This window comes from Mustela erminea, chromosome 18, assembly GCF_009829155.1.
Source record: "Mustela erminea isolate mMusErm1 chromosome 18, mMusErm1.Pri, whole genome shotgun sequence".
NCBI classification, from domain to species: Eukaryota; Metazoa; Chordata; class Mammalia; order Carnivora; family Mustelidae; genus Mustela; species Mustela erminea.
This window is the reverse complement of record NC_045631.1, coordinates 48,698,214-48,724,209: the sequence shown is the minus strand read 5'-3', so window position 1 is coordinate 48,724,209 and position 25,996 is coordinate 48,698,214. Positions and strand designations below refer to the sequence as shown.

Sequence of the window (25,996 nt, the reverse complement as noted above, 5' to 3'; positions counted from 1 at the left end):
ATCTTTAAAAATAAAAAAAATAAAATAAAAAAAATAAACTGCTCTTGGCAAAGAAACATAAACAGAATTTCCTCCTCTACATTCAACTCTTTCATGATGTCGTCAGAGCTACAATACTACATAGGTTCAACCTCGATCAGAGCAGAAAAGAAAGAACTTCAAACCACAACTCTGTAAAATAAAGATTAACAGAAAAATTCTATTTCTCTTTCCTTATGTGGGTATTGAAATCCATAAACTCAGACACATTCTTTGAGATGTGGGATATTATTCTGAATTAAGTACACTGTTTCCCATGATGGCAAAAAAAAAAAAAAAATCAACCCTTCATGAAAACAAATGTTAGGGACAAGAACTGGGGAACTGTAGGGAGGTCAACTTAAATTTATTTTCTGAAGAAAAGTAAAAATCAAATTTCACACTTAGAAAGCTGGTCTTCAAATTAAAAGCATGACATATAACACTGACAGACTCACTCATTCCACTCTCTATCCAAAGAAGGAAAAAAACAGTGGGATAGTAATTTTCCTTCAGAAAAGGCAGTATTTTTCATTATTAGCACAGAAATATTTAAAGTACTTATACTGTAATACATGGCACAATTTCGTAGGACGCTTTAGAAAACAGAGTATTAAACATTAAAACATAGTTAGTAGCTCCTTCTATACGATGACTCAGAGGGCGCATACCTGCATGTGGTCACCAGCCAAGACAATCCGAGTGTTTTTAGTTGCTAATGCTAGAGGCATAATGGTTTCACACTCCATGGCCTGGGCAGCTTCATCTAATAGAATGTGTGTAAAAAACCCTACAAAGTACAGTATAAACACAGTAAAGCATCTCACAGCGGCAATAAAGGCAGCAGTACTTCTTCCCTTTTCTGCTAAGGAAAGAGTTCAGTGTGCTGATTTCAGAGTTAGGAGTACTTTCAATGCCCATCCCCAATTTAGAAAATCATTAATTTAAATCATTATGTAAAGAACAGAGATGGAAAGAAATAACTATTCTACCCACTAGTAGATATGAAATGGCATCTGGTGCTAAGGGCCCCCGGACGAACAGCTGACTGAGTACACTTAAAAAAGATGTTTAAAGTACAAGATAGCAGCTTTGCAGCAAAAAGAAGGGCCAGCAACTGAACACTGATAGTCCTTTCATTATCTGTGTGATGAAATATCAAAAATAAAACAATGGCAGTTTATAAGTAACTTTAGCTTTATTGTGCATATTAAATATTAATGAAAATCATACCTGAAATCTAATATAAGGGAGAAAGTTATAATCCAACCTTGACTAAAACAAAGGGAATGTCGATGAGCAGATTCACTAATCTGATTATTAGGGGGTTTTGTGTGTGTCTGGTGTATCTATAAAATTACTTGTCTAAGAGCCTACCCTGGCTGAAAAACAAAATCACCAGCGTGCAAAAAGGAACAGACAGAAGCCAACCATCTAGAGTAAGAGGCATCCCACATCTTAGTGCTACGGCCACTCGCACTGGAGCACAGGATTCTGTGTCCAGAGGGAGGAGGAAGTCCTTTTGCCCTAAGTGGGGAAAGAGGCAAAAATCCTACGGTCTCAATACGGAGAAGGAAAAAGTTCTCCCCTGCTGCCAATACACAGAGTTAGGAAGAAAGGGGCCTTCTTTTTACTAGCATAGCAAAAGAACAAAGCAGTTTCTCAACAGAATGACAGTTCTAAAACTCTGGATTGATGAGACTCCTGGGAGGAGGGCTCAAGAACCAAACCTCCGTTTCTATACCTATGTCTACGAATATCAGCAAGTCCCAAACCATTTTTTATGCAACTTGTTTTTAGGTTGGGAATCTTCTAAATCTTACTGACCAGCAGTAATGACCACCATCATTCAGACAAAAGGTTATGGTTACGGTTGATAGTGTAAGTATCAACAACTTGTTTATTTCCTGACAGTGGCCCAAACATGACAGAGCCTTGTGCATTTTTCTCCCTGTTAAGGGAACTTTGTGCTTTTTGTTTTACAAAACTAATTACTTGAAAACCACTGTTTTCATTAGATGACATTTTAATTAAATAGAGCTAGGCTTGAATCATGAAACCTGGATATATCATGAAACTGTTAGAGCTATCACTTAAGCTAGCACAGGGAACTTGAATTAATCAAACTGATTTAGCCTGAGCCTTGGTTTTCTCTTCTGCCAAAGAACCCTCCCTCCACAGGGCTGATATAAGAATTAAATGAAATCAAATATAAGTAAGCCCAGAACAGAGCACATGGGCAACTTCTAAGTATTCTTCCATATTCTGGCTCTTCAAAGCCATTCTACACTTTCCCACAAAAGTATACTGTCTAGGAGGTTTGGGAATTTCATCTAAGCGGCAAAAAGGCAGAGTATAACCATGAAGTAATGAGACTGATTGTTAAATAAACATACCAAAATTTACATTTCAAATAAGTGCTGTTCCATTCAAAGAAGTCAGTTGGGAGGAAATAGAACTCACTCCAATGATGCAGTCACTGTTCAAAACATTTTTGAAACTCTGCTTTTGTAACTGCCCTCACCAGCCAGCTATGAGCTGTATGCACAAGAAAATAAGTCTCATTACATGAGAGGCACGTCTCTCTCCCTTTTTTTTTTTTTTTTACTCCTAATGGCACTGCTCAGTTTGATCACCTACCTTATTTACCAGACGTGGCTCAGAAAGATTTTGAAGCTCTTCTAAAATTAAATCTACCCTCAAAAAAGAAAGTTTGGCCACCATTCATTCATTTAAGATAAAGAGAGGTTTATCAAGGGCCTCCAGGTGTCTATACCCTGGGCCAGATGCCAGGAATTCAAGGTGAAGAGAACAGTATCTACCTTCCAGGGACTGGAAAGTTCAAAAGAATCTGTCACTGGCTCTGAAAGCAATTCCAAAAGGAGAGAGCAAAAAAGTGTTGAGCAATGTCAACCATTATAATATGGCAGTAATAAATGAATATTCTTCCAAAGCAAATACCTTAAAGTGGTACCACTTCTTGATGGTTAAGTTCTCCCACAGTTATCAGAATTACTTGTCATCTTATATCTGTACTTCATATTAGTTTGATTTTACAAATCAAACTGTACTTAAATATAATAATATATAACAATATAATAATCTTAATAGCATGTCTGAAAAACCTATCATGATTGCTATCTCTACAATGTATAACACACAGCATTTTAAAATAAAAACTTGAAAAAATTGTTAAAAAAAAAACACATACTATCCAAATTTGAATTTTTCACATGGCCAATAATAAGTAAATACCATCTGATAAGAGAACAAACAGAATAGTGGTCACTCAAATGTCTAAACTAGGGGTTGACTTTGTTGGTTTTTTGTTTTTGTTTTCTTTTTTTGGTAAAAGGCCAAACAGTATATATTTTAGGTTTTGTTGGCCATATAATCTCTGCTGCATCTACTCAACTCAGCTACTGTGGCACAAAGGCACCCATACATAAAAAATAGGTAAATAAATGGGCATGGCTGTGTTCCGTCCAATAAAACTTTATTTATAAAAACAGACAACAGGCCAGATTTGGCCCACAGACTATATAGTTTGCCAACCCCTGGTCTAAACTGAATGCAGGAGGCCTATGCATTCAGAGACACCCTATCTGTGTCTTGAGTCAGCATACCAGGTTCAAGGTCCAACTGACAGAGGTACTGGGAAGTATTCAATGTAACAACAACCACTCGGTGTTTAAGAATATCTTCTTTCTGTGGCATCTGAAAGGTGGAATGTGCGCTTGAGATCAAACAGTACTGATGCACAACTGGGTGGACAGTCTTTACCCAGCGGTTTCTGAAATATACCCTATAAAAGAAGATAATATTTCCTATTTATATTTATTAACATCTTACCAGCATAATCAAAAAATTAACATTATTGTGTTAAGACTACCATATCTGGACATTAACAAATAAATCTGGTAACCATTAACACTCTACTGAGTTAGAATTTAACATACAACTGTATATTACATATAAATGTACGTGACTATGCCCTACCAAAAACAGATTCAAACAGAGAGCATATGTACTATCATAAAATAAATACCTAATTATTTTTAAGTGTTCAGATCAATCTTACAACAGAATGACCAACAGTTTCATAAACACTATATAGTTTTTTAAGTTCAAAACATTCCCATTTAGGAATTACTTTTTTTCCAGAATATTCTTACAAAAATACACTTAATTAATATTGTAATTACCTATGCTAGTAAAAAATAGTGAATTGCACACCTACAACAGAAACTTAAAAGTTATCTGCATTTCACTTCAGAATATATTCTGAACACCCATGTTTAAATCTAAAGGAGGTTTATCTATATTATCTAAGGGAGATTTAAAAATAAATTTAAATTTTGGACAATCAAAAAATCTTAAGAGCATCTCTCCATTAACTGCAAAAGAAAAATACCAATAGGCCTCATGCGACAGACTACTAAAATGGTACAGAAACAAGGCATCCATCCATCCACCCACTCAGTACAACAAAGATATACTGGGTGTCTGCTATGTTCCAGCACAGAGACAAATCACATGGTTTCCAAGCTTTCATAAAGGCTTTGATTTACTCTGATTTTAATGGAAAGCCATCAGAGAGCTCTGACAGGGCGGTCACATGCTCTTATGCTGATAAAGAACCACTCTGTTTCTCTGAACAGAATATATAGTTTGTTGGGGGGGGCTGGACAGTGGTGTGCTGGTAAATGTTGAATGACCAGCTTGGAGGGGAGGGGTGGTGCTGATCTGTAGTGTTTGCTGAGTTCCGTGGAATAAAATCCACTACCATGGCCAATTTCAAGCTACCAACATGATGTCACCGAACATGAACTTGGGAAGACATGTACATGACTGGGTCTCACAAGCCACTACAAGTTGGCTGCAACACACAACTGACTTGGACAGGGGCAGGGGAGAGAAGCAGCGAGAACGGTTAAGAGGCTGTTACAACGGTCTGGACAAGAAAAAAATGACAGTTTGGATCAGGGTGGTAACAGTAAAGATGTGAAAATGGTTGGATTCACTACACATTTAGAGAGTAATGCTGACAGGATTTAGTGAACCAGATGTGCAATTTAAGAGAAAGGATGATTCTGTGCCTCTGAAACTAGATGAATGACAGTGTTTACAAAGATGGTGAAAGTGAGGAACAGATTTGAAGTGAGAACAGAACTCAGTTGTGGACAAATTCAGTAGCAGACGTCCATGTGGGGATATTCAATAAGCAGGAGGATACAGAAGTCTGAAGCTCAGGAGAATGTCTGGGACAAGAAACATACAGCTGGGATAATATTTAAGCCTAGGGACTAGACGAGATCAGCTGGAGAGTAAGTGTAGATAGAAGAGAAACTAGTCGGGAGAACGACTGACGGTTACCCCCAATGTCTAGACGCAGGGAAAAGAAGAGGCAAACAGTAAAGGAAACTGGCAAGAAGCAGTCAAAGTAAAAAAGAACTCAGGAGAGCATGGGCTCCAGTCAAGGGATACAAGCATCCGTGTTACTAAATCTTTTGGTTATTCTCCAGGCCCATCGTGGTGCTTGACCACTAGCAGCACCCAGCTCTGCTGTTGTTCCCTGCGAGCCACACTCCCCGCCCTCGGCTCCCATGACTCAGCCGCTCCTGGCCTTCGTTCCTCCTCTCTAGGTTAGGGTTCCCGCGGCTGACACAGCACACTCCTTTGCTCGGGCTCTGTTCTCTCCCGGCCCATCTCAGCCAGGCCCATGGCTTCAATCACCACCAATACTCTTGACTCAACACACTTTTCTCTCTCCAGCCAAGACCTTGTCTTGTCATCTCCAGAATGCATATCAACTTTTTATTTAACATATGTCTCCTTCAGGATATTTCAAAGGCAGCTCAAATGTAATGTGCATAAAACCAAATCTCGTGATCTTCTAAAATGTGTTCTCACCTCTCATGAAATACTTAAAACTGACTATTACTTTTTGCAAAGCAATAAAAAAGGTATTTAATAAATATAACTAAATATAAATAAGAAAAGTCAAGAAATATCTTTTAAAAACATTACTCTGATAGAAAGGACTGTAAACTTGATAGAAGTAACCAATATCACTTCTAAAAGATGCAAAAATGGGGGCACCTGGGTGGCTCAGTCAGTTAAGCGTCTGCCTTTGGCCTGGGTCATGATCCCAGCAGCCACATCAGGCTCCTTGCTCAGCAAAGAGCCTGCTTCTCCCTCTCCCCCAACCTCTCCCTCTGCTTATACTCACTCTCTTTTTCTCAAATAAATAAAATCTTTTAAGTAAACAAATAAATAATAAAAAATATTAGTTTAATAAAACATAAATAATAGAAGAGTTTTAGGTTTTAATAAAAAAATGTTTAATCAGATCAGCAAAGTGGAATTTACTTTAAAATAAATGAAAAATCTTGGGACGCCTGGGTGGCTCAGTGGGTTAAGCCTCTGCCTTTGGCTCAGGTCATGATCTCAGGGTCATGGGATTAAGCCCTGTATCGGGCTCTATGCTCAGCAGGGAGACTGCTTCCCCCTCTCTCTCTGCCTGCCTCTCTGTCTAGTTGTGATCTCTCTCTCTCTGTTAAATAAAGAAATTTTTTTAAAAATCGTAAAAAAAAAATCTCATTTTACAAATTATCTGAAAAAATCATTTATAAAATTATGATTCCATAAATATTAACCAAAGTACATGCATTTAAACCAAGGAATTACTAGAAACTAAACTCTAAAATGTTAGTGGTATTTATCTCTGTGTGCTGAGATTACAGATAATTTTATTTTCTTCCTTGTTCCTTTCTGTATTTTCCATACTTTCCTAAATGAACATTTCACATTATAAAACTGGAAAAATGGTTTTTCAAATTACTCATCAATTCTAATGCCAAGCACCACTTTTTACTCAAAGAAAAAATAAAAAATAGAAGTTCTAAGTCTCACTACTGACGTTTTTTACAATTACCTTGGAAAACCACCTCAAGCTGAAACTAGTAAGGAGACAAAGTTTGACTGTTAAGAATATATTTCCTTAAAAGTAAATATTCTGGTGCTGACTTCAAAAAGTTTAAATACTTTCTTTGTGCTTTCGTTTTGTGCAACATTTAAGGTAGACACTATCTATAAGATTGTTTGAAACACAACTAACATTTTTCAATACTGGAGAACAGTGACAAGTGACACCTTCAAGCTCATAGTATTAAATGTGACACCAACTAAGTAATTTACATATTTCTAGGAACAAACTATCCACAGATCCCACATGAATTATGACTGTTAAAGTAGGAGATTGTCTGGTAATACATAATTTTAATTCACTGAAATTTTATTCATGTATTGAATTCATAAACAATAAACAACCCTTCCAAAATGTTACTACACAAGCTACTACAGAATCAGAAATACCTGATACCAGAATAAAATCTATTACTCTGAAGATCTGTATAAAAAACAAATACCTTCTATATGTCCAGAAAGCAATAACTATAGACTCTCTCCATGGATAACCTCTATCTACTAAGTAATAATTCTGTCAGAACCAGATACTGATCTTCAGAACCCTACACAGAAACTGTGTTTTCCTCTCTCGTCCAAATTAAGGTCTACTAATTCTGATGAAATAAGAGGTAAAAGCCAAATAAAATATAATCTGAAATGGTTTCTAAAATCTCCAACCCCAAATATTTTAAGCTCAACTCCCAGCAAGTAATATAATTTTATACATTTCAATTGTAAATGTGTATATTTAAACATATGTCATATGTACTGTATTAAACTATTTAATACTTATGACCATTTTCACATGTTATGGCATCTACCATGGCCCATTCTAGACTACACGATGCAGAAGGCAAACTTCAACCACCTTACACCACAGACACAGCAAATCTTCAAAGTCACACGCAGACAGTTAGTGCCCCCTTGTGTTCCTTCTCCTGTATCCTGGGACAGATAAAGCTAATCTCTCCAGAGTGCTCAGTCATGCTAATTTCCTCTATCCCATCTCTCATATCTTCCATGTTTGTTGTCCATCAGGATAATTACAAATTAATATGAATTAATGTAATAACAGACGGTACTAATAAATTTTAATAATTCAATGCACCATCCTCCTAGGAAATACATTTACAAGTTAACACCATTCCCAAAGAGAAAAACCATGGTGAAAATATAGGACCACAAAAAGAAAAAATTTAGAAAAAGTCAAACCTCTTATTTTATACCATTTACTAAATGCAGTAACTAGAAATTTAAGTACTTTCCAAGCTTTTTGACTGAACCACCCTTGAGACTTACAGAGAGGTGAGATATTCTGCTAAAGAGCCAGTTTCTGTGTCTGAGGCACTACAACTACACATACACCCTATTGAGACATAACTTATTAATACTACACATCTAGATAGATTATAACCGTCAAAACATAATTTTACATGGGAAAAGTTAAACATAATGCTAGTCACATGGCAGATGTTAATCAACAAGAGCTCTTTAGCCCCAAATATCAAATGACCTATATCCTAGGTCAATCAAGATGTGAGGGGGCTACTCCATTGCTTCCAAGCCCACGTACACCATGATAACTGAAGGTGTCCTACATAACAGACACATACACAGACAGAAACACACACAATAAAAGCAAACGAAACACCTCCACCAAAGTAAGAACACTCATAGCAAAACTGCTACTAGCTGCTGAGTTTTTACTTATGACTAAAAAAGATCAGAATCTGAAGCACACTAGTCACTGATGAACTTATCCAGTGATAAATACCACATTTTCATTTACAGAGATTGTATATATGTGATATTTTCTTACTAAATACAACTGGATTCTACTTGAAACAATTATTTCTGCTCTGAATTATCTTCCAGAGTGGAAACAAAGTATGGCATAAAAACCTGTGTTAGCAGACCACACCACCTTTTTCTTTATTGTTCTTTTTAATGCAATTGTAAAATCATTCAAATGGCTTTGGTTGTGGTTATTAAGAATTAAATGGCATAATCTCACTTTTCCATGCCTGGACTCAACTAGAAATAAAAAGTTAGTGGATTATGATTCAAAAGTGTGGTTAGAAATTAATTTGTAAGCAATAATTGTATTCAAACAACACAGGGCATGACATATTAGTTTGTAAAATGGCAAAACCAAACATTAATTCATATAACAATGAAAGCAAATGGTGTATAAACAACCATTTAATGATTCTTTATTGTTTTCTGAAGAAAAGGATTTTATTCCCCCACAATCCGTATTTAGGTACCTTTCATATCCATATACACTTAAAACGACCTTTCTATATCAACATAAACTTTTCTTTGACATTTTGTCTCTTATATGATAGTAAAAAGTTGTAAATAGCAGTGAATTACATTTTGTTGCAGAAATCATTTCAATATTTCATGCTTCTCTAAAGTGTAACTTCTATGAAATTACCTGCATGATCACAGTCAAAATTTTATATCTACTGCATGACTATTTGGCCATGCAAAATATGCTGGAATTTCAATAAGATTTGATTTAAGCAAATCATTTTTATATTATTTCATCATAGTAGCTCTTAGAGGTACACATCAAAATTTGCTCAGATTGTAACAACATTTTTACATACGAAACTTAAAAAAGGATGTCTTTCTCTTTACTTAATGTTAAAGAAATGAATGGTCAAAGATTTTTTAAATTTTTCCTTAATTTTAAATGACTGCTTCAAAAGGCATCACCTCCAAATGCCAATATACAGTTAAAGATTTTGTGTTCTCCAAGTTACTAAAATCTTTAAAGACACCTTTTCTTAAGAATAATAAAGTATGACACAGATACATAATAAGCCTTAAAAAATACCTGAGAGGTCTTGCCTGGGGATTGCCTGCTTCTACATATGGATGTAAATAATCCTTTATGTAGAGGTCAGCAGCACTATTAGAATGGGTGCAAATGAGGATCCTGCTGAAATAAATGGTGCAAATAAAAAGAATGATAAAACACAAAACTACTCAAGCAGTATAATACCAAACAAAAGCAGTGGCCATCTTAATATCAAACATTTCCCTCAACCTACTCATCAATCTCCAACATATTATTCAATGATGTTTTCAGGAAACTATAACTCTCTAAGCTGTAAAGGAAACAAGTTTCCCCAAATTACTTTTAAATCTAACACACAGAACTTTATGCACCCAAGTCTTTCAGCTCTAACGTATATCACAATTCCTTAGCAGACTTGGGAATTCAGATGGCTATTTAAAAGCTATCATTTTCTATGTTGCCAATTTTTAAAAACAGTATGTTTTAAAAGAATTCAAATTTTAGTCCTTTCGGGTTTTGGTGTGGGTCTTTTTCTTTTCCTTTGTTGTTTTTTGTTTTGTTTTGTTTTGTTGTTGTTGTTTTAATTTTTCCAAGCTGAATTAATATGGTCTCGTTAGCCTTAGCTTTGTACTCACAACAAGGACAGAGGTTGTGGCCTAATGATGAAATCGGAGCACACATACCACCACCTCACCTCGTCTCCTGCTGCTGGAGTATGTGCTTGACGGCCTGAGCTAGAGTGAATGTTTTGCCTGTCCCATAGGGTCCAATGATGAGAACAGGAGGCAGCTGTATTGAAAGTGGAGTTGTAATGGCCAGGACAGCCTCTTTCTGTTTTGCATTTAGCCGAGGATCCAACTGCTCATCCCACTGTCTACAGAAAATAAAAATTTATTGTAAACACATGCATCTTACAAATAAAACACAAGCCTAAATTTTACTGAACCATTAAAAATACTGAAGAAACAAAGCACCTACAAAAACAAACACTTATTCTAAAACTTCCTTTCAGAAATATACCCAACAGAGCCGTGCAGGGTGCTTCACTATGTTGATCAAAACTCACTTTAATTATTTTGTCCGATTCCAAGTGCAAAAAGATTGTGATAACTAAAGAAGGCACACACACTTCTAGTCTAGCTGCTACCAAGTCTATGAATAGTAATGGCAATGTCTCAAAAATTTAATTTCCCTGTTACATAAAAGGATCAGGAAACTTTTTTTCTGGTAATAAAGAAGTATTAGTTTCTTTGCAGAGCAAGTAAAATGCAAAAGGGAGACAAACCACATTTCAAATTCTAGTCCACTGAAAGCTCTCTCTAGTGAAAGTGAAAACAAGAGGCAAAGAAAAAACCTGTATGTCCCTGGTTAAGAGATTATTAAATGTTTACAAAGTTCTTAATTCAGAAAACGGCAGTTAAAAAAAAAAAAAAAAAGATATCAAAGAGGGACGAACGCCTGGGTGGCTCATTTGGGTAAGCATCTGCCTTCAGTTCCGGTCATGATCCCAGGGTCCTGGGGTCGAGCCCCACGGCAGCGTGCCTGCTCAGCAGGGAGTCCATTTCTCCCTCTCCTCCATGCTCATGCTCTCTCACTATCTCTGTTTCTCTCTCTCTCTCTCCCTCTCAAATAAATAAATAAAATCTTTTTTTAAAAAAAAAGGTATCAAAGGCCAAACAATAAGGAATGTTTTCTATTATTTCCCCCATACCCATAATGTACTGATGTCCTATTTTTCAGGGCAGAGAACACCTGTCACAGTAGCACAAATGGTTGCTGTAATGGGATCTTATGAGTGTCCCTTCTATGACTTGGCTAAGTTTCGAGGATTTAAATGGATAGCAGATGCTACAAGGGATCAAACCAAGTGGAGAATCAACAGCATTCTTTTTCACAACTACAATTAAAATACTAAATATTGCAACAACTATGGCAAAAATGATAAGGATGTAAACCAAAATAGGAAGGGTATGTAAAGAGATGCTTAGAAAATTTACATTCCAAGTGCCAACAAAATACTCCTGCAAGACGCAGTTTGGATGGGAAAACTCCTTCTCTCTGAGGCTGTACTCTACAGTAATCAGAAACCAGTTATTCCTGGAAAATCTTAATACTTTCAGTTTTTAAAAAGTGTAACTAATGCTATATTCGGACAGATAATTTCAAACAAACAGAAGTCTCTGAGGAAATGTAAAACTTTAAAAAATATACTTTTGACTATATAAACACGCCATTACTTATTTTTTCAAAACTTAAAATTTTTAAGTAAAAAACAAAAGAACTCTGACCAATGGCACTAGATTTCCTGGAAACCACTGACTAAAGGTCAAGCTTTTGACTTCAAAGAATCTCTCATCATTAGACAGCTTATTTATTCATAATTCTGCCAGCACCTAGCAATGTTCCATTTTCTGTAAAAGAGGAAATTACTTTAGGTAATTGTTAAATCCAGATGTAATATATGTGGAAAACAGTGGAACGACTCCTCACAGTGGAACGATTCTTCTGCTGCTGAGCCTAGACAGCTAAAACACTCAACTGCCCTCCCTCCTCTGCTGGAGCTCCAACTCTGGTCAATGAGCTTAAAGGAAAGGCCCCTCCGAAGGGCTTCTTCCCTGACTCAATAAAACACAAACAAAGCCTCACTAGGAGGAAGCCCTCTTGCTCCTCTGCATTCCTCCTTCACCTGGCTGGAAAGAGATCCTGTAAACAAAACTGCAGCTGCCCTCTTATAATCAAGAGGTAACAGACGTCAGGAAGAAAACCAGCATGAAGAAAACTCGTATGCTCTAAGGTGGAGAGGAGGGGAGACCTCAGTCCTGGATGGTACTGCGGAGCCCCGGCAAGTCCTGGACCACCTACGTACCTCTGGGCGTCCATCTCTACTTGTTTAAGCCATAGTTAGTTCAGTAAACTGTTACTTGCATCCATACCTGACCCCAGTGGCTCCTTTACCTATACATGGGGATAATGACTTGTGTATCAGATGGTCTTTCTAGGATCAAATGAGGTGCTGTTTAGAAAAGCCGTTTAGAAAAATAATTGAGCAGTCAGTGCTCAATTAACGTTAGTTTCTATTACCGCGTTCACTGAGGACTTCAGAAAAATGACATATTACTTGACCAATACACACTTCCAAAAACAAAAGTTTTCAAAAAAATGCTCTAATTCTTCAAATGTGGTGACTTCGATGAACTTATAAATGAGACAAATAGTAAGTTATATATAAAAGTATCGATCTAAGACATTCATGACGAATTTATAGGTATAGCTCTAAAATATATTATCTCTTTATTTATACAGCCCACTCTACTTATCAACTGCTTCAGTATAAATAAATGCTTCAGAGCAGATCAGAAACCATCAATGCTGGTCACCTCTACAGTTTCTGGTCATGAATGAGGAAGGCCAATGAGCCCAAGTTGTCTTTAGTGTGCCACCTGCTCAACAGAGGGAAGAGGACTTAGAATACATGTGCCAGTAAGACCCATCTCGATTTTCACAGTTTAAAAGAACACTCTCAGGGCGGCTGGGTGGCTCAGTCGGGGAAACGTCTGTCTTCGGCTCAGGTCTTGGTTCCGGGGTCCTGGGATCAAGCCCCACATCAGGCTTGATGCCCAGCGGGGAGTGTGCTTCTCCCTCTGCCCACCCCCACTAGTGCTCACTTGCTCACTCTCAAATAAATAAATAAAAATCTTTAAAATAAAATAACATAGTCTCTTCAAGCTCATTCTGAATAAAAATTACTTAAACCCTGAATCACATTAATTCAGAGTCCTTTTTTCCCACTGGTCTAATGCATTTTTATAATTAGTTTACAGACCACATGCTCATTTATCTACCTGTATTCCACCTTATCCCCAAAAAGACTTTATACGGCTAATGGTTTCTGAGTATATTCCCCCACTCAGACACCTTTAGTTGCTATTTAAATTACAGCGGTATGGAATCTCTTCCTGCTCAGACGTTTTCTGATACCTGACATTTTCTTAGTTACTCCTGCAGTTAACCCTTGCAGTCAGTTGTACTTGAATATACCGTTATGTACAATATAATTTTCAGAAGTAAACATATCAAGTATATGCCGAAAAGTTTACTGGTATGTCTCACATTTGAAACCTTAATTTCCTTCTTTAAACTTGAAACTCTAAGTCATACATTAATAATGTGTAAGGCCGTGCTGAGGACTGACAGATAAGTGCAATGCAGTCTCTTCCTTCAAAGACCTCAGAGTGTACCAAAACCGGGAAAATGTACGCAAGTGACAAAAATTAATTTGAGTATAATTGTGTTTGAAAGCACAAAACTAACTGAATCTAGCCCACAGAAGGTACTCAAGGTATTTTTCTTGGAAAAATGAAAATGGAAGGGTCAGGCTCATCTCCTTGAAGGAGAGAACAGTTGAGCTGGACTGAATCTTAAAGGACAGGTGGATCAACAGATAACAATGGGCAAAGATTATTTCAGGGAAAGAAAATCACTTACAGATAAAAATGGCGGAGGGGGAAACTCTGAGCTTGATGGGTGGACAGTGTCAGTTTTGCTAGACGAGAAGGTTCTGGAGAATGACTGCATGACAATGTGAATATACTTAACAAGACTCAACTATATACTTAAAAGGGGTTTGGAGGGTCAGTTTTGCATTATGTAAATTTTACCACAATTTTTAAAAAATTGATAAGAAACTGGGGTGCCTGGGTGGCTCAGTCATTAAGCATCTGCCTTTGGGTCCTGGGATCGGGTCCCCCCGCATTGGGCTCCCAGCTCTACGGGTAGCCTGCTTCTCCCTCTCCCACTCCCCCTGCTTGTGTTCCCTCTCTCACTCTGTCTCTCTCTGTCAAATAAATAAAATCTTAAAAGAAATTAAGTGTAGGGCCAACTAAAGAAACTTCAAGGTAACTCAATATGGCTAGAGCATGGGGATTTAGAGGGGGAAGGGGGGGTGTCAAGTAGAAAAATGTAGAAGAAATCTGAAGCTATGGCTGGAAAGCCCTGGCAATGGGGCCACATAACAAGAGGATGGCGTTCGGCCGCTCGGACTCTCCACATATCAAGGAGACACCCTCATAGATACGTAACCACTGAAATGAAATGATTATTTCAGTAAACTACCTGTGGCAGAAATATGCGGGATGGACCAGAGAACGGAGACACAAACTACAGAACAGGAGACCGACTATAAGGTTCCTCATGTATCCCAGCTCTAAATTATACACGGGCTGCAAGAACGGAAGGAGGGAAAAAGTTCAAAGAAAGCGAGCCAAATGGGAACTGAGAAGACTGGAGTTTTACAGCTATAGATCGCTGATTACTTCCGGGACAGTGAGGAAGTGGAAAACGGAGATCACAGGATGCGTATAAAGAACAGCGGAAATACATAAACTACTCCTGCTCGTGAATTCTGGCAATAAAATGAAGAATGCAAAAAAGATAGTTAAGAAGTGAAACAAGGGAGAAATGATTTGGGTTTTCTGTTGTAAGGCATCTTGTGCTTTGTTCTGTTTTTAGAACCGAAAGAAATAGAATGTGAGGGGAAGAGCTATAGGCCACTTCTAGGCCTGGCCCATAAAACTTTCCTAGGTGATCCCCTGTGGTCATTCTTCCCCTGCCTGCCAGCTGGATGTCAACACACGGGGTGAAACCATGGAAACCACTTACTGAAGATACCAGGGCCTCCATCAGTGGTGGAGCAGGGCCACCCGACCATGACTGGAGTGACACAAGCGATAAATAAATAACCTTCTATTGTGGAGAGGCACTGAGATTAAAAAAGAAAGGAATAAAAGGTGGAATGAGCAGGGCAGCAGCAGGGGCCGAGAAGATAAAAACTCAGGGAAAAGCACAAGAAGAACGATGCAGTCATACAGCCATCGGGGTTCGTCTGGAAACAAATCAGAAGTACCCTTATAAAGACACTTACGAAGATGTGCCAAAGTGAATTGAAGCAGGAAAATATTTATACAACCCTTAACCTGAGAGCAGTTTCTGAAATATTATGTATGATAAAAATCATTTTAAATGAACTGTTTGAACCACTTTTAAAAAAGATCCTAATTTTCCCATTCAACTTATACTCAGAAATATTCCTGAATCGCTTGGCTTTCTATCAAATTAAGGCTGTTGAGAAAAGCAACAGAACTCATTTAGACTCTGAGGAAAAATGAAGAAAGTACATGATGAAACTCAAATGTTTCCTTTCAAGGGCTTTTTCACTCCCCTTTCTCTACTAATACACGGCTCCTGGAGAGTATGGCAAATTTGCTTTAAAAACTATATTGGCATTATTTGATACAGAAATTCAATTTCACTTCTAGTGAGACATCTCCTTTTCTGTACCTGTTAGGACTCCAAGGTATGGTTGGAGTCATAGTGGTGTCTGGAAACAAAACCCCGTTGTCCTTGATCCTGTCTAGCGCATAATGCATTTCACAGAGGGGTAATCGATTTAATTGAAACTGAAGTTCAACCTGAAACACAAAATTAAAAAAATTTTTTAAATGCATGAATGCAAACATCAATGCTTGCAGCTTGCTAAAAATTTTTGTGGAGATAACCTTTTAGGGAAGCCAAGTTTAGAGATTCTCTTAAGTGCAATGTTATTTTAATAAGAATTATTACGGCTAATATTTGCTTTGTTTACTTACTGTCAGGCACTGTAATGTGCACTTTACATAAATTATCTACTTACTAGTACCAATGATGTATGTATCATTATTAACCTTATTTAACATCTAAAGAAAATGAAATACTTATGAGTCACTTAATATCTAAATAAAGGTTATCTTGTTCCACCATATTCCTATAAATACTATATTTGATGAAATCTGTAGAACATCTGTGAGATATTATCTCTTAAGTGGTTAAAAAAAATCAGGCCCAGGACACTGTATCAATTTACTATGAATAAATAACAATCACCAAATTTTACGTTTAAAAAGAAAAAAGAAAAATAAATAAAATTTTAAAGAAGATTGGCTCTCCAGTTAAATATGGCAGAGTGAACACACAGTTCACCTACACAAAGAGAGGAGAACATAAGCAGATACAACCTCCAATGAGAACTGTCCCTGAATGTGGCTTAGTTTCCTTTAATCTGTTCTTCTATTGCTGATTTAAAATTCTAATCAGAAAGTTTGGCCTCATGTAAGACTGAAACATTGTAGATGTTACTTAATCACCAAACTGGTTTTCTCCGAGAGCTACCAGAGGTCTAATTCTCCACCCACCTCTATAACACTTCAAAATCAACTGCATTTCTGGTTAGAACAAAAGGTGGAAAATCAAACCAGAATTGTATCAGCTGACAAAGACATTACAGACAACCATAATTAAGTTACCTCACTTCAGAACACACCTGTGTGTCATAATCAGGCCGAAGATTAAGTTCTTCACAGCATTCCCTGGATATCCTTAAAAATATATATTCTTTTGTTTTTTCTTCAATAGTAGCTTCATAAACCTTCTCTTTGGTTCCCTGGGTCTGTACTAACTTCTCTTTAGGGACTGGTAATAAATAAACAGCATTGACTTTGGTCATCACCAGCCGTCCAGCCAAAGTATCTTCAGAAAGTGTTTCAGTAAGCTTAAAGCGACCAAAAAGTTGTCCATTCTGAGCATACTTTGCACCTCCAGAAACTCCAGTGAGCATGAAACTTGCTAGAATCTGCAACTGCACTTTAAGGTTGAACCTAAATCAAAAGTAGAAAATGAGTCTGAATGCTTTACATCAAAACAAAAAAACTAGAAGAGCAGAACAAAATAAATCAAATTTAAACATACAAAAACTTAAAACTTCATCAATTCCATTCCATCGAGCTACAAACCATATATTACCTTTCTGCCATTAAGTTGGAAACAACAAAACTTTTTTTTAAGTCAATAAACTTTCATCTAAGTTACATAAAGGCATTTACTTAGTTGAGCTAAAGAAAACAAACATTTTTAAAACCTGAACATTTAAGGGACACCTGGGGGGCTCAGTCGGTTAAAGCATCTGCCTTCGGCCTGGGTCATGATCCCAGGGTCCTGGGATCAAGCCCTGCATGGGGCTCCCTGTTTAGTGAGGAGGCTGCTTCTCCCTTTGCCTCGCCCCACAGTCGTGCTCTCTCGTTCACTCTCTCTCTAATAAAAATCTTAAAAAAAAATAAAATAAAACTTAAACATTTAAAATAAAGCTAAGTATGGTATTTTAATAAAATGAAATGTTATCACATGTTAATTAATACAGAAGTCTGCTTGAACACTTCCTAGAACCATTAAAACCTCAAAATCCCCTAAAGCCAGACAGAAACACAGCACTGAAACTAAAACAGACCTTCATTAAACTGAGGCTTTTCAAGTACACAATAGATTCAAACTGTGAAATTTTTCTTTCAATGCTGTTAACGAGTAACACCCAGAATAAACTTTTGTTCATGACTACACTGAGACAGATCCCATGCGGAATGAAATGAAGTTAAAAGCTAGACTGTCAGGCAACAGCCGGTGCACTCACTTGCACTCCCGTGTGTACCCATGAGTGTGAGAAAGAATGTGTGTGACAAACAAGTACAGAGAATCGAGCTACCTGGTCAAGAAATAGGAGGTGGAAGAAAGATTTAAGCTAACGGACAGCTCTCTCCTTTGCCATTCTGAAACGGTGCCGCAGAGAGAAGACAAAGCAGTAAAAGAGGAAAGGTAACATTTTCTACTTTTTCTTCAGAAGATTTCAAATTATGTGAATGAAAAAAAAACTAAGTTCTTTTAAAATCTAAATATCCATTTGTGGAAAAGGCTACTTTTTAATGGTACTACTGAACTGTCTTCTTTTCAAATCTTCTTTTATATGCATGATGCTAAGAATATCTTACACATTCTTAAGAAAAAAAAATTTTTTAAAACACTGTAAATTTTCTTAATGAAAACATCTGGGGGCGCCTGGGTGGCTCAGTGGGTTAAGCCTCTGCCTTCAGCTCAGGTCATGATCCCAGAGTCCTGAGATTGAGCCCCACATCGGGCTCTCTGCTCAGCAGGGAGCCTGCTTCCCCCTCTCTCTCTGCCTGCCTCTCTGCCTACTTGTGATCTCTGTCTGTCAAATAAATAAACAAATAAAATCTTAAAAAAAAAAAAAAAAAAAACACCATATTAAGGGGCACCTGGGTAGCTCAGTTAAGTGTCTGCCTCCAGTTCAGGCCACAATCTCAGGGTCCTGGGATAGATCCCGCATGGGGTGGGGGGGGGTCCCTGCTCATCAGGGAGTCTGCTTCTCCCTCTCCCTGTGCCTCTCTCCCCACCCTCATTCTCTCTTTCTTTCTCTCTCAAATGAATAAACAAAATCTTTAAAAAGAAGAAAAGAAAAACACCATATTAAAATGTAGAATGTCCATTTATATACTTTAAGTTAGAAAAGTAAAAAGTAAAAAAATAAAGTAGAAAAGCATAAGGATAGAGAAATATTGTTACAGAAATCTTTAAGTAATATATCTGAATAGCTACTTACGCATGTAATAAATAATAAGAGCTTATAAGTTCCATTAGTAACCTAAAAACAGAACACTTAAACTCCAAAAACATGCATAAATATATACTAAAGTTAGTATTTAATGATCTAATGAGGATTAAACGAATTCTAGCAGTATTTGCCATTTGTGTGGAATTATTAAAAAATCACATTATATTTTTCTCATTCTCTGTGCATATTTTGCTAGATCCAAAACAGAAAAGTAGGATGATAATTTAAAGAAATACAGTTTGTATGTTATCTAGTTATATTTGACTCTTTTTAAAGACTGGAACATGCACTAAGATTCACATAAAAAGAAAATAAAAGTATACTAGACTCCCCAGTTTACATATAATCTATGTTGACCTGCTTTTTTTTTTTTTTGTAATACAACATATGCTTTAAAAAAGAACAGAAGCCCATGGTTTATCACGCTTTTTCAAATACAGTTAAATTTTTACTTTCCTTTACTCCACATATATGAGATTTACGGTCATTAAAAGTTTTCAGAGAGGAAAGAAATTTCTTATAGTGCATTCTTCATTCAGAAATGGTCTCTTTGGGAGCGCCTGGGTGGCTCAGTTGATTAAGCATCTGCCTTCAACTCAGGTCATGATCCCAGGGTCTTGGGATCGAGGCCCGCTTCTACCTCCCTGCTCAGCAGGGTGTCTGCTTCTCCCTCTCTCTCTGGCCCTCTCCCTGTGAGTGCGCGCAGGCTGGCTCTCTCTCTCAAGTGAACACAATCTTTAAAAAGAAAAGAAGAGGGGAGCCTGGGTGGCTCACTGAGTTAAGCTTCTGCCTTCAGCTCAGGTCATGATCCCAGATCCTGGGATCGAGCCCCGCATCGGGCTCTCTGCTCAGCGGGGAGCCTGCTTCCCCCTCTCTCTCTCTGCCTGCCTCTCTGCCTACTTGTGATCTCTGTCAAATTAAAAAAAAAAAAAAAGGAAAGAAGAAATAGTCTCTTTGCTGCTAAAGTTGATATACAATTTTAATTTTTTTTTAACTTTGCAACCACTTTCCACTTCTTGAAACTCCCTCTTCTATTGACTTCCCGAAAGTCATACTCTCTAGTTTTCTTACCTTTCTAGCAGTTCCTCCATCCTCCACCCAAGCACTGGCCACCTGCTAAAAGTCCACCCTCTTCTCACTCTGTAGGTTCTCATTAGGTGAGGTCACCCTCTCCTAGATCTCTCAGCTCAGGGCTGTAAACCCAACCATCAAACAGACACCTTCACTTATATGCTCTTCAAACTCAGTATAAGCAAAACACAGTTACGATCTGACGTCCCCTTCTGTCACCCCAAACTAGTCTTTCCATGTATTATATATTTTAGGCAACAGCACTCTCATCAACCTAGGTGTTCAAGACAGAAACCATGTTATCCTTGACCTTGTGTCTGTCACCATCCTTCAATCCTCTATCATACATTCACCAAGCCCTGCTGAGTCCTCTTCCTCCTAATTCCTCTGCATCTTAACATTCTGAACATGGATAAACGTAACAAACTCCTAACATGACTTCCTGATTCAAATCTATACTTCATACCACCACCACTTTGCAAAATGTAAGTCTGAAGATAAGCAGCTTCCTCTGGCTCTAAGTAAAAGGCTTAAACAGCTTTCTCTCACCACCCCACCCAACCCAGCATGAGCCCTCCATTACAGCTATGATGACCAACTTGCAATTTCCCCCCAAATTCTATCCTCTTATTCTCAAATCTTGTTCCTTCCAACAATTAAGATGTAAGAACCTTAACATACCTTTGTATTCTTCATCTGACAATTTTACCTGTTTTTTTGTTTTATTCTTGTTTATTTTGTCTTAAATTCAGCCTAAAGGGGCACCCAGGTGGCTCAGTCGGTTGAGGGTCGGACTCTTGGTTTCGGCTAAGGTCATGAACTCATGAACCATGAACTCATGGGTCATCAGATAGAGCCCCACATCGGGTTCCCTGCTCAGCAGGCAGGCTGCTTGAGATTCTCTCCCACTACCCATACCCCAACATGCGCACAGGAGAGCACTCTCTCACACTTCCTCTCTAAAGTAAATAAAATCTTTAAAAAAAAAAAAATTTCAGCTTAAACACCATCTTGTTCCCAAAAGCCGACTTCATTCCCTCCTTGACTTGACTATCCTCCTTCTCCCCATTACTGTGGGGCAGATGCTCTCCTGTGGGACCCTCGTGCTTTCCTCTATTACAGTGCTTATTACACTGGATTACAACCCTATATTATAGGTCTGTCTCCCTCACTGGGTAACAAACTTTATTCTAAGTTTATTTTAATTCCAGTTAGTTAACATACAGTGTTATATTCATTTCATGGATTACAAACTTTTGAGGAAGAAACATAGTGTGTTTGCCTTAGAATCAGCAGTGGCCAGTCTAGAACCTAACACTTTAAATACTCAAAAAAATTTGTTCATTGAGTTACTTTTACATTTTCATAATAACCTGATTTTTTCCAGGCAACATATTTCTATTTCAACTACTTTATACTATTCCCCAATAAATTCTAGAAATTGTATAATATTTTCTCAACTAAGGCAATATATTAAAATTTTTCTGTTGCATCTGTTTTAGAATCTGCCTTCCCAAAACACCTGATCACAATTTAGCAAGCATGAAAAATTCACCTCAGTCTTAAAGCAGTAACAGAATCCTCTTATGACATTTAGTTGTACCTTACAACACAACTCCTAAGGTAGAGGCACTAGAAAATAAAAGTACTAAGAAATACAGCTTTCCCCCAGAAGATACATCATATGTTCAAGATACAGACATACAGAATTTCTGGTAGAAGTTACAGCTAGTAATATTTAATTTTCTAGAAGATTAACAGCCTAAAAATAAATTATATTAGTAAGATATCTTAAGTATTTAAAATAGCATGTATATTTTTAAGATTTAATAACTCAGAAATACCTAGAATACAAAATATATTATACAATTAACAAAGATATTTCTTAATAAAAAGAAAAACCATCTTTCTATTACTGCTTGCCACATTTTGAAATCAACCTTAAAGCTTATACAATTCCTAACGTTTTGGGAAACAGCAGAATAGCAGCCAAGCAAATTTGGACCAATTTAATATCAGCTAAAAGAAATATGGCTCTATCAATCTTAGCAACAGTTATATCTCTCGAGTATAACTTTAAAAGACTTTCAAAGCTATATGCAGAATTTCACTTCACACAATTTCTGACTAAATGAATGGTAACAAAAATCAACCAAGGTAATAAGCCAATACCTGGATTTACTGAGGCAGAGCCACAGAACTCAGGCAGACCCAACAGAGGCCTCACCTCACCCATCTTAATGACGAAATGTACATCCAAACACCAGGCCTGTCACGCCACCTGTCAGCGCCGAGAAGCCCCGGCTACCTGATTAGGCACACCGCTACACAGTTTAATGGACACAACAGCTTCAGCCAAGAGTCAATTTCTTTTGAAAATGTGCGTCTAAGAATCAGATAGCTTTCACTTCAAGGTAGAATCATAATTGAAGGCATATCAACATGTCGCTGAAGACAAGAGAAATACTTTTTTTTTTCTTAATCTTGAAAGAACTGAAGGGCATTTTCCAAAACTTAAATGAAATTCAGTATTGTCCTTCTCACCCCCACACATCTCACACTAGAACTTAACATAAAAAGGAATCTTAATTTCCAGACCGCTTTAAAAAATCATCCCTTTCTTTAAAGTAAAAAAAAATAAGAAGATAAACTTGATTACTACATCGAAACTCAAGCCAAAATATATTGTCTTTTTTTTAAAGATTTTATTTATTTATTTGACAGACAGAGATCACAAGTAGGCAGAGAGGCAGGCAGAGAGGAGAAAGCAGGCTCCCCAAGGAGCAAAGAGCCCAATGCAGGGCTCGATCCCAATACCCTGGGATATGACCTGAGCTGAAGGCAGAGGCTTTAACCCACTGAGCCACCCAGGAGCCCCTATTCTGTCTAATCTTGGGAGGCTTCATTCAATCCCATTTTCAAGGAAGGAATGATAAGGGTAACCATGTAAAAATATAATCCAAACTTTACAATTAAGATGTAAAAACCTTGACATTACTTTCATGATGAGCAATATTCTATTTCAATTGTCAAAGTTCTGAGGCACCTGGGTGGCTCAGTCAGTTTAAGTGTCTGCCTTTGGCTCAGGTCACGATCCCAGCATCCTGGGATCAGGCCTTGCACTGGGCTCTCTGCTCAGCGGGGAACCTGTTTCTCCCTCTCCCTTTGTCCCTCTTCCCCCACCCCAGCTCATGCTCTCTGTGTGTGTCAAATAAATAAATAAAATCTTTTTTTTTTTAAATTGTCAAAGTTCACAAATGACCAATACATTCGCTTTATCTTAGGAAATACCCTACTAATCATGGCTAAGTCTCACTGCATCTCAAAGAGGCACATACCATTGCATACAGAATACATTACTACTGTCAATACACATCCGAGTCATTTAGAGGGAGGACTCCGTTTACCCAAGCCACTGTCTTCTGGCTTTAAATTGAGTCTCAATCCACAGCAAAACATTCTTCACCATTCTAATGGTGACATGGGTTTGTTTTGATGACTGGTATTGACAAAACAGACAAGTAAAATGATCCAATCAGACACACTAGAGAACGGCCCAAGGACCAAATCCAACCTTCTGCCTGTTCTGTATAGCCCTTAACTAAGAACAGTTTTTACAAAAACAAAAAATAAAACAAGACAAAACAAAGAAGCTATGCAAGAAGGACTATACCAAGTCCATAGAGCCTTTAATATTTACTTGCTGGACCTTTACAGAAAAAGTTTGCTGAACTAGTTTAGTAGCTGCATACAGAGCCCCTCAAATTCATTTTTTAAATACATCTTTCACGTTATTTGTGCTTAAAGAATTAACAATCAAATGTGAATTAAATTCAAGGCAACAATAAAATTAATATATTAAGTTCAAAGGGGAAAGAAGGAAAAAACAGAAAATACAATTTTTTTAAGTAATATAAAACTTCGTCAACAATTTTTCAAAATTCTTCAGTTTATATCTGTTATTTGTCCCTCGTCCATCTGCTTACAGACACCCTCTGTGAACTCCATCTAATAACTAAGATGGTTTGCTTCTTCGTATGTACACAAACTCTATGCTGTACTTCCCAAAATTTTGCAAGCCTGTCAAATTCAGAAGTGTAATTTACCAGTCTTCACATCCAGAGGGTCTCCTCTCTGGGTGAGAGAACCACTGGAAATTTTCAAATTCTCTAACATAGTACTATCTACTTGTCACATTAGACATGCAGCAATAAATTCTCATTTCCATCTTTAATAAAGACTTTATTTATTTATTTGACAGAGAGAGAGAGATCACAAGTAGACAGAACAGAAGGTGGGCGGGGGGAGCAGGCTCCCTGATGTGGGGCTCAATCCCAGGACCCTGAGTCCATGACCTGAGCCGAAGACAGAGGCTTAACCCACTGAGCCACCCAGGAGTCCCCTCATTTCCATCTTTAAGATCCTTCTAAATCTTGTGTAGTTAGCATAAATATAAAAAGTGATCCTATAGACTTATATTCAATTTGTGAACATCCCTATTTGAATCAGTAACTATTTTAAAGACCTAATTTTAAAGATTAAGAAAAAGAGAGAGAGAAAGCTCAGACGTTCCTTACTACTTCCTTTCATCTCTAACGGCAATTTCACACCTGAATCACCAAGTACTGCAACTGATAGTATCCTAACCGTCTTTCTATTTCTTTGTTTGCTTTTTTGTATTATAATAGTAACATATGGTCATTATACAACATTTCAAAAATAGAGAAAACCACATTAGAACATAAAAAGGGGGGCACCTGTGTGGCTCAGTGTGTTAAGCCTCTGCTTTCGGCTCAGGTCATGATCCCAGGGTCTGGGGATGGGGCCCTGCATCAGGCTCTCTGCTCAGTAGGAAGCCTGCTTCCTCCTCTCTGACTACTTGTGATCTCTGTCTATCAAATAAATAAATAAAATCTTCAAAAAAAATAAAAAGAATATAAAAAAGGGACCCTTGGGTGGCTCAGTGGTTAAGCAAGCATCTGCCTTCAGGTCAGGTCTTGATCCTAGGATCCTGCGATCAGATCCCAAATTGGGGTCCCTGCTCAGCCTGCTTCTCCCTTTCTCTCTACCCGTCCCGCGTGCTTGTCTCACACGCATGTGTGCTGACAAATAAACAGAATCTTTAAAAAACAGACCAAAAAAAAAAAAAAAAGAACATAGAAATTACTCATAATTTCATCAACCAGAACACATAATGCTTTAACTCTTCCCAATATTTTTATATACAAATATGTTCATGTATATGCATTATATAGACTCATACAAAATTAGAATTACAGTTGATGCTTTCATAACTAGCAGATTTTCCCTTTATATCGTATCATCAGCATCTTTACCATTTTGAAAATTCTTCAAGAACATAATTTCAATACTGTAGTCCCCCCATATCTGCATGGGATATGATCCAAGACCCGCCATGAATAGTGCCAAACCCTATTTATACTTTGTTTTTTCCTAACCATACATACCTATGATAAAGTTTTATACACTGGTACAAAAAGAGGTTAACAACAATAATAATAAAACAAGTATAACAATATACTGTAAAAAAAAAGCCATGTGAATGTGGGGTGTCTCTCTCTCTCTCAAAATATCTTAGTGTACTGTACTCACACTTTCTGTGATGTGAGATGATGACA

At 37.4% G+C, this 25,996-nt stretch overlaps 1 protein-coding gene across 6 annotated transcripts in view; it reads right to left on the bottom strand.

Moving 5' to 3' along the window:
- HELZ (helicase with zinc finger) overlaps positions 1 to 25,996 on the bottom strand; it is a 162,614-nt gene that overhangs the window by 68,154 nt on the left and 68,464 nt on the right. For 5 of the 6 annotated variants that reach the window (XM_032322670.1, XM_032322671.1, XM_032322672.1 and 2 more), the window contains 6 exons: positions 17,151 to 17,484; positions 16,133 to 16,263; positions 10,491 to 10,670; positions 9,833 to 9,937; positions 3,645 to 3,823; positions 690 to 808 (listed from right to left, as the gene is read on the bottom strand). In XM_032322670.1, the coding sequence (XP_032178561.1) occupies positions 690 to 808; positions 3,645 to 3,823; positions 9,833 to 9,937; positions 10,491 to 10,670; positions 16,133 to 16,263; positions 17,151 to 17,484 (1,048 nt within the window). The remainder of the gene's footprint in view (positions 1 to 689; positions 809 to 3,644; positions 3,824 to 9,832; positions 9,938 to 10,490; positions 10,671 to 16,132; positions 16,264 to 17,150; positions 17,485 to 25,996) is intronic. The other variant, XM_032322674.1, reaches the window with a different exon arrangement.